Source organism: Falco punctatus (genome assembly GCF_963210335.1).
Source record: "Falco punctatus genome assembly, chromosome: 11".
Classification (NCBI taxonomy): domain Eukaryota; kingdom Metazoa; phylum Chordata; class Aves; order Falconiformes; family Falconidae; genus Falco; species Falco punctatus.
In genome coordinates this window covers 34,260,629-34,272,736 of record NC_137591.1, presented here as the reverse complement: position 1 = coordinate 34,272,736, position 12,108 = coordinate 34,260,629, and the positions used below count along the sequence as shown (strand labels likewise).

General features: G+C 39.8%; 1 protein-coding gene across 7 annotated transcripts in view; it reads right to left on the bottom strand.

Annotated features, from left to right (window-relative positions):
• Positions 1–12,108, bottom strand: part of CRB1 (crumbs cell polarity complex component 1) — a 134,685-nt gene that overhangs the window by 83,749 nt on the left and 38,828 nt on the right. For all 7 annotated transcript variants that reach the window (XR_013931072.1, XM_080406471.1, XM_080406474.1 and 4 more), the window contains one exon: positions 4,690–5,274. Coding sequence is in view for 6 of the 7 variants with exons in the window: in XM_080406471.1 (XP_080262597.1) it covers positions 4,690–5,274 (585 nt within the window). In the remaining variant the exon portion in view is untranslated. The remainder of the gene's footprint in view (positions 1–4,689; positions 5,275–12,108) is intronic.

The window sequence follows — 12,108 nt, the reverse complement described above, 5'->3', positions numbered from 1 at the left end:
GATTACTAATTTATTTTCACCCTTTTGAATGTGACAACTTTTCTTTTTTAAAAAAAAAATCCATATTATGGTTAAACACTGGGAAATATCTTAAAATGCCAAAACAAAATTTGAGTATGCTAATTATAACTACTTTTCATTGTATTTAAACATTAAAATGCAAGTTCACCTTTCCAGTCATTGAGAAATATTACGTCTGTAATGATAGAGAATATATTTTTATAGTTCCTTGAGACTATGTATAGAATGCTGGATGGGTGAAGTTGCTAGTTCTGTGCCTCCAGATGAAGGTTCACTGATCTAGCTGCTACTTTTAGCAGAGCCTGCTGTGAGACCCTAGCACAGGAACGCTCTGTTATGGCTTTATGGTAATGTACATTACATCAAGATACAGTAAGCAATCCCTCTGTGGTCATTGCCCTGTGAATTCACTGTAATTATAAACAATGTGTTTGCAGAAGTATGTCTAGTGACCGTAAATCTGCCAGAGCTTGTTAACAGCTTACTGTGAACACTAAAAATCATGTGACAAAACAAGCCCTGTTCAACTGATCCTCAGTTCAGCCAAATTCAAAACTACAGGCCTGAGAACAGCCTGACAATTAACATGAGAACATAGTGTTGTTGTTTTGGTTCATGTCTTTAATCTATCAAGCCCAGTAACCTGCCTTCGGCAACGTTGCCTCAGAAGAAAACTTCTCTCTGTATAATGCACCCAGCCAATGTGATATGCCATGCAAACGGGGGGAATTCCTTCCTAGCCTCTGCTGAGTGTGCTGTCAGGCTTTCTTATATGTGAAGAAGAGAGATGAAAAGATTAGATCTGCAGTTGCACCTCAGTCTAACATTCTGTCATAAATATGCTCTATGCCAAATATCATATGCCAGAAAGGAAAAAGAGCACCAACAAGCCCTGCCACAGTTATTGCATGGGGCTATAGCATCGTGAGCAAAGGCATCCCACCCTAGAGCAGGCAGAGTATTTCAGCAGACACTGAACAGCGCAAGTGGTTTGAATTGAAAGACTGGGAAGGTGGATATAAGTGATATTTATATCTCTTGTTGTTTCTTTGAAGAGCTAAGATTATTTCTTATACTGCTTGCTTTTCAAATGAGTCCTACTGTGCACTTTGTACAGCCCCAGTCAATAAAAAGTAAATGCAGACAAGGATGAAAGAAATACAGCCAGCATTTTCAAACTTGCCTGCCTACAGATATATTGTAAAATCACCTTCTGGTCAAAGATACTACGGTTTGCAGGTTCAGTGTAGTTCCGGAAAGACCTGCAAGTTCTTAGTATGGCTGGAAATGTGTTTCCAGGTCACCTCTTCTGCCCTCATGTGCTGTAGCGCTGTGCTCGGGCATAGCAGGTAGAGAGGACTGTCCCCATGTTCCTCAATCTGTATATAGTAATCCTGGTTGCTGTCATTTGGATGGAGGGTGTCAGATAGCTATTTTCTAGGCACCAGCTTTGAAGGGCCAGGGAGAGAGCCATCAAAAATTAGACAGAGGGAAGAGCTCAGTTTCTTGGAGCAAGACTCATCCTTTTTGTGTGCAGGTCTACACATGCACAGATGTAAGTTGTTACAGGTCTTACAATACTGCACTATGCAGGCACAATTGCAAGAGGACAGTGACGCTAAATCAAAGGTTTCAGCACAGTGAAATTATGAACTGTGACAAGCATGCTTTGGATGTATGCACCCTCTGCTAATGTTTATTTTGAAAACCCTTTGACATGTGGCCAATACTGCTGGGCTCGTCCCACGTCACAGTCTTGTGCTTAGGAATCTCAGCAGAACTGATAACCTGGGCTGAATCCTCTGCTCAGGCTTGCTGGGGCACAAGGCAAGGAGTGCTGATTTGAAACCTGAAAGCTGAGGAAGGAAACAGGCTTTCCACTTTGGGAAATGCTCTTGGATGGACAACGTTGTTTGCTATTGATACCTACAGTGATACTGTCCTGAGTTTGTTGGGAGGTGACATCTGTACATGAGGTACTTCATCCCCATGGTAGAAGCTGCTGTGCCTCTGCTTGCCTTTAAGTGCCTAAGACTTATGATGCATCTACCCTAAATATTTGCATGGTCTATCCATACTGCATGAGAACTTAAAAATCTACCAGAAATAATGTCCTTATCTTGTAGGGTTCATTCCAGATATGGTTGCATCATAGTAAAAGGTATTGCACAAAGAATTTACACCTATTTTGTCTGTCACTGAAATACTTTCTCCTGCTGCTGTTTTTAGTTTTGGAACTGCCACGCACCCTGGATAGTTCACACTAGAATTCTCACTTGCCATGGAAGACTGTCTTCAGCTGTGTCCAGCAAGACAATTAATGTACCTAGCCGTGGGTGATAACAGGCTCTTACACTGTTCTCTGTTGGGGTGAATTAAAAGCAAGTGCAATTAGTGCAATGGAGGAAAAAATGCATTTGATTAAGATAGCCAGCAAAACTTCAACAAACCAATTGAGCTTCATTATTTAACAGCTGTGTGACACATGTCTTGTAAATAATTTCACACATGCAGAACATTATCATAGAAACTGCAGATTTCATGCTAAATTTTCCAGTCTTTGGCTCTTGGTGCATTCTAACCTCTTCCATTTGTGTAAGAATTATGTGTGACATTTCTCAGCTATTTTAAGAAGTGCTGCAGCATACCAATCATACAAAATAGCAGTCATAGTCCATGAAACAAGTAGCAACTGCAGCCAGTAACTCAAGCATTTGGTTAACATTACTGCTGTAGATTTACTGTACGTTCCCTACCTACATATCAAGAGATATAACCTTTTTAACATCTTAGGGAAATGAGATGAAGCTGGATGACTTCCCATGGTAATTCACAGTGTCAGGCCGGGATAATAGTGGTTGGCAAGATCCCCTGACAGAGTAAATGAGAGTTTTTATTACCAGTGGGCCACCTCAGGGCTCTCATCCAGTAATCCCTCTGACTTGTGCATTTAGCACAACTCACAACAAGGTGCAGAAAAGAACAAAAAAAAATGCTTCTGATAAATCATTTTGTTAAGTAGCCTTTATAAGCTGGTGTTTTACTGCTGAAGGAACAGTCTGCTACTCCTCTATAGAATTATTATGATTAGTCTCTGCTCCTGGAAGCAGTGTCAAGGCTGTATGTCAAAACACTGCAGCCTCTTCTGTTTTGTATTTTAGACCTTTTCTCCTTTTTTGGTTCTCTCCTCATTTCTTAACTCTGCTTGTGCTGAGTGTGGAGCACTTGGTGACAGTTTGATTTTTGTTGAGAGCAGAGAGCATCAGCCTGGGAAACGGCAGAATTTTGTGATGAAAGTGGAGAGACTCCAGCAGAACAAGTTTCTTCCAGCAGTTTGTGTTGATCTAAATTTTCATTTCTTTTTGTTTGGGCTTTACTATTTTATTATGTTTTCTCTCTTTGTCTCTAAGGTATATATTCTGTCTCTTTCAAACTGAGTTCCTGGGCTATGGTATGGATCCAGGCCTGGACCCCACTAACAGTGCCAGTTAAACAAATACAGTTTCCTGAATACAACAGGAGGTCTGGGCTGAGTCTGATCATTGCAGAGTAACCATGCTGCTTGTTAATAGGTTTTTCCTTCCTTCTGCTCTTCGGCTTTCCCCCAGTTGTGTAGTTTTCTCCTCAGCTGGCCTGGGCTCAGACACCCGCTGGCAGCAGCGGGGTGGCGGGAAGGTAACAAGCTTCCTTCAAATAACATTCTCGGTGCTCATGAGGGATATTAACCAAGGGCTGGCTTCCAACGAGTGCTGTGTCAGACACAGGAAAGCTGCTTTTTACCCCTGACTTCCCCTTCTGCATGGGGATTTGGGGATGGAGCTGTAAACCACATCTCTTATTTCTTATTCATTTGGATCACTTGAAGCAATAGCTGTTCCACACACACACACACTTTGCTGTATGACTTTTTTTTTTTTTCTTTGCTTACCTGACTGGCAACCTATCACTAAAATGCCTTCCCTTTTCTCCTTTTAATAATTCAGTGTGCTATCTCTCACAGTCCTATCCCTGAATATGGCTTTGAAATTTGAAGGGAGCTGTCTCCTGCTAGGATTATAAGCTCTCCAGTAAAGGAAGTAGGCAAGAAAAATCACACCCGTACCTTAAAAATGAAGTCACACAAAATGGGATTATAAAAAAATGAGCGGTTTAGGAACCTGATGATACTTTTCTTTCTATTTAACTTAGATAATGTTCTAGTTGGAAATGAATCCTCTGTTTCTGGGAAGGGCAGAGAGAGAAAGTTTACGTGAAATGTCTAGGTTTAAGAGTACAGTTTGTCATGATTAGCAAATCAAGCAAGTCTAATTAGGCCTAATTTTTAACCCTGTCAAAGATAGGTTTTGTCTGAGGACCAAAAACTATGTACAGCACTCTGAGGAGATGCATTTTGAGAATGTTTCTTTTAAAAGGAAAGATAACCTGCCCTGTGACATAGCTTGATGTTCACAAAACTGCTCTGTAGTTTCTGGTAAATGTGAGATTTCTTTAATCCTTGTCTATGTGATATCAGTAGTTTACAGTGATAAGGTAACCCATAATGCACCAACAGACACTGGTGATGGTGGATGAAGGCAAGGTGGTGTGTAGGTGGGGGAGCTGAACTTGGAACATGAATTATGATGGTTCTCCATGATGCAAAGAAAAAGTTGTTCTAACGGTGCTTACCTGTGTACCCAAATGGACAGATGCAATCGTACTGTCCTATCTGGTTGAGACATGTTGCCCCATTCAGGCAGGGATCTGACACACATTCATTCACTTCCAGGTCACAGTGCTTGCCTTGGTAGCCTGGGACACAGTAGCAGGAGTATTCATCAACCCCATCCCTGCACACTGCTCCGTTGTGGCATGGTTCAGAAATGCATTCATCAAAGTCCATTTCACAGAGTGCTCCTGTGTATCCTGCACTACAGAGGCAGGTGGGCCCAGCCAGGCCGTTTTGGCAGGTGCCTCCATGTTCACAAGGGTTTGTGTCACACACGCTGATAACTATTTCACAGGTAGGTCCATTATAGCCAGCAGGGCACTTGCAAGTAAAGCTGAGGTTTCCAGCAGAGCTTAAACAGGTAGCGTTTTGGAGACAAGGGTTTGAAGAGCAAGGATCAGAGGGTTTATTGCAGAGTTCCTCCTTGCTGTCCACTGACCCATCTGCACAATGGCAAGTATCGTCTTTACGACCAGCAACACATGTAGAGTTCTTTTGGCAAGAGTTTGACAGGCACCTGGAATCATTCCTCATGCAAATTGACTCTAGAAAGGAAACACAAAAAATCCTGAGGACTTCCACAGCAGTGGGAGTAACCAAGAGTGAAAGTGCAACTCAATACAACTGTACTTCAAACCCAACAGCTCCGATCGTTAGCTGTTGAGAAGAAAACAGGGCTGGTAACTGTGTGACATATTAGTAGACTAATAAATGTAAAATGAAAACAATTATGAAAATAGGAGTAGGTTGTAATTTCCTGTTCTCGCCTCTTCCAACAACCATGGCCTGGAGTGTCAGGATCGCTTAACACTATATTACGAGTACAGTTGCAACAGTATTGGCGGTTGTCTGCAGATATCCAACAATATGGAATGCATTTAGGTATATTTAAGACAAATTTATTGTTTTTACTAGAGAAAGGAGTTGAACCACATTTTTCAGTTCAATACCACTTTATATTCTTTTGTGGTGGAAGTTTTTTGTATTAGATTTCAACAAAGCTAAATGACTTGGATGCAGTTATAGCTCAAGTGGTTCAAACCATCATGCACTTTGATTTTCACTTCCTGATTATAAATAGTAATTTGACAGCTGTGCAGCATTTCCACCGCAGAGAATTGTCCAAACACCTGAGATTCAAAATAGCCCTCCAAGAGCCCTCCATCCTCTGAGAGGAAGGGCATGGTGAACATGGTGTAAACATGTTCCTTACTCTCCTGGAACTGATCTCCTGGCAGTAGTTGAAGGCCACTTTAGTTGCCTTGCTGCTGTAAAGAGTGGATAACAATAACAACAGCTACTTCTCATTTCCCAATCAAGGAGTGTTACCAGCCTTGCTCATAACTTGCAGCTGAGAAACAGTGATTGAGTTTAAAGCAGTGAAAGTAGTGAGAGATGTTCTTTCTAGTAAAAAAACCCAAGAATTTTCCATGAAACTGCATAATTTTAAAAATCATGATTAATTGTCTCCGTAACAAAATAAATGGCTGTATTCAGATAAGCACAGCATACATATGTAGGTATATACCTGCTGCCTTAAACTCCTTGTTAGGCATACTAAGCAATAGCAACAAGGTGCCAAATACTGAGTGCCTGAGGTAGGTATGTTGGCCTGGGCTGAATCCTCCCCAGTCACAGCTTCTCTGCCAACAACATCAAGTGAGCTAGACTGGAGCCTGTGCACTGGTGTCTGCTATAATCAGGTTTCCCAAATGCAGCACAGTCATAGGTGAAGAGTGCAATGGGGTTCCACTGAACACTGAATTCCTCTCACAGTATCGGGTTCAGTATGGGTCAGTGGAAATGGCGTTATCATCAGCACCCATCCTGCAATGTTTGGGAATTTTGTTACTCACATATAAACTGACTCAAGGCTGTGGAGATGGTAAGACCGAAAGGGATGATTGCAAATGGTGTGTTTGCTCTAGACCTCTATCTTGGTCTAAAGGCCAAGCTTTTGAATGTTAAGGAGAGGTTAGTGGAAGAAATCGTGGAGTTGCCTCCAAATACCATGCTAGTAAAATGAAACAATGTCAGACCAAACCTCATAGACAGTGATTAATGGAGAGAAGAAAGGCAAGTAATTATTTACTGACATAAAACAATTAGAAGAGAGGGACCATATAAATACTGACCTGAAAAGCCAAATGCATGTATAGTATTTTAATTCCTACTAATCAAATTGGAAAATCTGATCTGAAGTGTAAGGAGGGTTTTGTCCAGTACGATTTTTTCTTTTGCAACTGATTTTCACTGTAAGAAATCCTCTACTGTATAGCAACCATCTGAATACTATCAGACTTCTAATGTGATTATGATGTGATGCTCCTCAAAATATGAGGGCAAAACTGTGAACAAATATTTTGCAAATTGTTAGATATTGCTTGAGAAAAAAAAATTATTTGTGTCACAGGAGGAAAAAAAAGCAGTCATATCTTGGCCAAGAATCTATAAAATAAAGCTGAATGTTCCTTTTGGAGGTAAGGTAATGATTCAGAAGGGAAAGACCAGTGGGCTGGAGAATGAAAGTTGCATTAGTCCTGTAAACATCCTATTTTCTTCTTTCAGTTTATATTTTTATTTTTGAGTTTTGTTTGGAAATATGAAGGGTATGTATCTTCTACAGCAGTTACTTGAAACTGAATGGCAGAACAGTGTATGTTTGTGCAAGCAGGCTGTTGTGGATGAGCTAACTTCTCCGAGAAATTCAGACCCATCTGCCAACAGTTTCTGATTTCTTCTTGGATTTTGGAATTGAGATTCTGGAGGGAATAGAGAAGGAGATGGGGTACTGAAAGAGAAGCGGCGTGTAGAGGTGCTTATCGGTAACTGGAGCTAAACCGATGCTGATAAAGTCCTGGGACACATTCCCGTCTGGCTGGGAAAGTGAGAGGTTAGGGTTGGTCACCTGAGGATAACAACCAGCTACTGGGTGTTGTTACAGAATATAAACTGACTGTGAGGATGCATTTTCATTATGTGTATTTTAATACATAATATAATTTAATCCATTTTTTCCCAGGAAGGGGAAGTGGAGGAGGAAAGACTCAGGCGGCTTTGCCAGCTTAGGAAGGACTGTACACAGGAGCAGCAGTGCCTCTGAGAATAAAAAGCACCAACCTGAATGAACTCGATGCTCATGAACAGGTACATTGACTGAGTCAAATACCTAATACATACTTGCTTGAACAAGCAGACTAGAGATTTCTGTAGTTACATCAATAGTAACAATGACATCATGATTTAAAACAAACTAACAGTGGCCTTAAATATTACATAGAAATAGTTTTTTGATTGCTTACTTTTGGGTGTTGCAGGTATAAGTAAAACCTGATAAATGTTTCTGTTTGATCTATTTTTACTGTTGTGATGTTACCTTTCTCTTCCTCAGCTCACCCTCATGTATGTTCTGATGTCCTAGCTTACATAATTTTTTATACTACCCATGTAGTTACTTTCTTTTCTTTAGCCTGGAAAATTACAGAGCTTATTGCAATCTGTTAATTACAGTTAAAATAAGCAAAACTGCAACTGCATTCCTTAGGAACTTTTGCATCCCATATGTTTCTTGGAATTGCACAACTCTAAAGAGCTTTCCTTTCAGTCTGTCTACCTCCTTAAAATTCATTAAAAGTGCATGTTTGAAGAAATGTTGCCAATTGGAAGAAATTAACTATAACTATTGTACTGTGTAAACTACAAGAGGTGAGGTCAATCTTTCAAATGCTTCTTAAGTAGGACCACTGTGACATGAAAAGGAATTTAGTTAATTATTACTACTTTTCCGGAGATAATTTGCATGCAACCACTCAATTTGTTGCAATGACTGGTGTGAGAGAAGCTGAAACATTTGCCAGTCTGCAGTTTTGGTAGTGACATACTAGCTTTGAGCACTGGTTAAAAATCTTCATAGCTCTCTCTGAGGCAGTAGCAGTGGTTGGAAAATGAGAGAAGAGGAAAGAAAGCCCTAAAAGCACAGTCTGTAGTAAAGGCAAGCAATTTGTCTCCAAGGTGACACCACAATGGGAAAAACATGAAACAGAAAACCTTTCCTGGATTTTTCTAAACTAGTATCTTAATTTCAACTCCTGGCTTTCATAAAACAAATTTCTTACGCAGAAATTGCCAACAGACAATTTAATAAATCCAATACTCCCTAGAGGATGCTTTTGTCTGATTTGTACCACAAGTTTACAGCAAAGTAATAAAATCTTTTGAGTTTTATCTTCATTCTAATGTGCTGTGCCATGGTTTTTATTATTTGTATCATTCTTGAGGAACACAGGAGTTACAAAGGTCTTAACAGAAACCTAATCACTGCTGAGTTTTAGCTTACTTGTGATTTGCAGGCTAGGACCAAGAGTTTTCGTTAGGGGGGTGCTATACAGTAGTTTTTTCCCTACAGCAAAACTGAGTCTAAGAAAGGTGTTCATCAGGGTATGCAATTATCATACTGTGGTTATGAAATGGCAGGCAGTTCACCAGGACATTCCCATGATTTTTTTTGAGAAAAATCATATTCCTGTATGACAGGAGTGCTTCAGAAAATCCTTAGATCCTGGACTGCTAGTTAGAGCACCATTTCTCACCTATTTGAGACCAGTTATTTATACGACCTCCCCTCCTGTCCCATGGAAACTCTGGAGTGATGTGGAAGGATGGATTTGGGAACCTATTGAGAGCTATGTGGAAATGAGAGAGGAAGAAGATCATAGCTCGTGGATGCTCTGTGATGTGGCAGAGTGCGATGGTGTTTGGTGCAAAGGCTGGCTCTGAACTGATGGCTAAAGAATATTCTTTACTATGTTTGCAGAAAGAGCTCGAAGGGATGGAAATGTTTCAGTGTTTTGGGAAGCCTGGTTTTTGGTGAGGTTGCAGAGGAATACCTGAGAAGGCCTCATGCTCTAGCTCAGATATGCAGAAGAGTCATTTTCTTTCTTAAGCAATTAAGGTCACTTCAGCAGTGACTTCTTCTGATAGAGAGTCTTAAACCGATAACATTAGAAAAAATGGAAAGAAAACGCTGATCACTTTGGATTTACACTGACTGACGCTTGGAGTAACTATCAGTCTCTTTATAAACGTTGGTACATTAACCTAATTGCGAGAGGAATTGGTGCCAAGCATTATACCCCATGGTTAAAGACTTCTGATGCAGATGGGCTGTGTGGCCGTAAATCTCTTTGCAGTGAAGCTTGCCATCTGCTGGCCAATCGTCAGTACTACCGGGAACGTGTCTACCTGCATCCTTTGCAAAAACTGCCACGAACTACTACATGTAAGAAAAGTCGAGAACAAGACAGTAATTTTTGTCCTCTTGGATAAGCTTATTTAAAGTCATTAAAGTAATCTTGTTAGTGTATGAATAATTGAGATTGTGTAGCTAATCAGCACTAAAAATGCGTGATTTTGACAAGTGAATTCTCCTTGGTGATCAGAAACCCCTGTAGTGATACAAAATAATTTTTAGGATGTTGGAAATGTATGACAATGAGCATAGGAGGGAAAAATTTAATTAGTGGGAAAGTTAACATAAATAGGGCAGGAGTTCTGAAAGGGCCAGAGCAATTTGGCACAGATCTTCTGACTCTTGATGAGGAAATTAGCATTCCTCAGTTAAGCAGGTAATTTTGAAGAGCTCATCTGTATATCTTTCCTGGCAGTTTGGAGGTTTGGGGTTTTTTGTGGTTTTGTTTTTGTTTTTGTTTTTTTTCTAGATCCTGTTTGAATTGGAGACCTAGAGGGTTCGTGTGTGCTTCTTTAAACGTTCTGTTATCTTAAGTTGATAAAATCAAAAGTAAAGTGAATTGATGGTCCCCAGTTCTGAGAATCTGATTAGACATCTCAGCCATTCAAAGCCCACAAGCAAACTTGCCAAAGTTTTGGATTGTTTGTGTCAGAAATCTCCATCAGGACATGACCCTTCCTACAAGTTGGTGAAATATCACAATCAGCAGCAGAATTTAAAATCAAATTTCAATCACTGCTAATCACATTGTTATGAACTGGAGTTCACTTGACTGTGGTCATGTGTGTATTTTCTAATCATCTCATCGCACCTGAAGGCTGCTTGCAATTTGCAATGCTATTCTTCAAATGTGCCCTGTTCCCCTGAAGGAGGACTATAAGCTTCACAGAAGCTTTTAACACTAATGGCTTCAGAGTCTTTTACATATTACATGTGCTGCAGAGATTTTTCTGACCTTTTTAACAAAGCAAAACTTTTTTCTTGGGGGGGGGGGGGAGGGGGGGAGCGGTGGTGAAAATCTATGAAATCTATGCAAAGATAGAGAACTTCTTAATACCCATATAGTCATCAACATTGATGAGTTTACTGCGCTTTGAGGAGGATTTCATTCTTTTATTTCTTAACTCTTTGCAAAAAAAAAAAGTAATTACTTCACACATTTGAATTAAAGCTAAAAAGCTATGCCAGATAATGCAGATAAAGCAGTTCACAGCAAGGTCTGACTTTTTATTAATTCATATATAACAAAACCCCAATATGATAGCCTTATGAGTTGAGAAATGAAACTTTGAAAATACTCCTAAGGAAAAAAATGATCTAATTACAATAGCAAAAAAAAATGTGTTCTTCTTTAAAAACAAAAAAAAAAAAAAGCCAAAACCCAGAAAATGTGTGTCAATAGGATTCTTTTTGTTGTTTCCAATTTGCTTAAATAGCTTCTGTGATTGACCACAACCAAGACATCAATTACAAGAAAGATAAAATTTCATTGGGATAAATGAAGCAATCATTGCTTCTCTTAGTGCTAGTACTTCAGTCTGTCTTCTGTTGAATCAAAAGCAGCATACAGCATTTGTTGACAATTGAAGGCTTAACTTTATGATCAAATAAACTCATCAAATAAGTCATGGGATAACATGATGGTAGCAAGGGTTTAAATAGCCCAGTGTCTGGAGTTTGAAATGAGAAACTTCAACGGTTGTGTTCATTCTTGTTTAAAACTTACCCCTGGGATTTTAAAACAAGCGTGTGAGTCTCTGTCAGTGAAATATCAAGCTCTATGACTTTAGTAACATGTTGAAATAACTAGCTTTAACTAGAATTATAAAAATATTGCCCAAGGCATTTAGGGCTGTGTTGAGGAGCGCTTGGTTTGGTGTAACTAAGTGTATCTCCATTTATCTGCAGCACACCATGACACAGAAAATACAGTTCATCACTATGACAATAACATCATTGCAAAGACGGTCTTAGAAAGTTGTGGCTGTGCATATATATTCAATCTTGATGTATCCTGAAGAACTAAGGAAGAGGTAAGCACAGCTGCATAATCAGCAGTGACAGAGATCAGGATCAGATACCTTCACCATGGACTGAAAAGCAGAGATGCTGTTCATGGATCATCATTTGG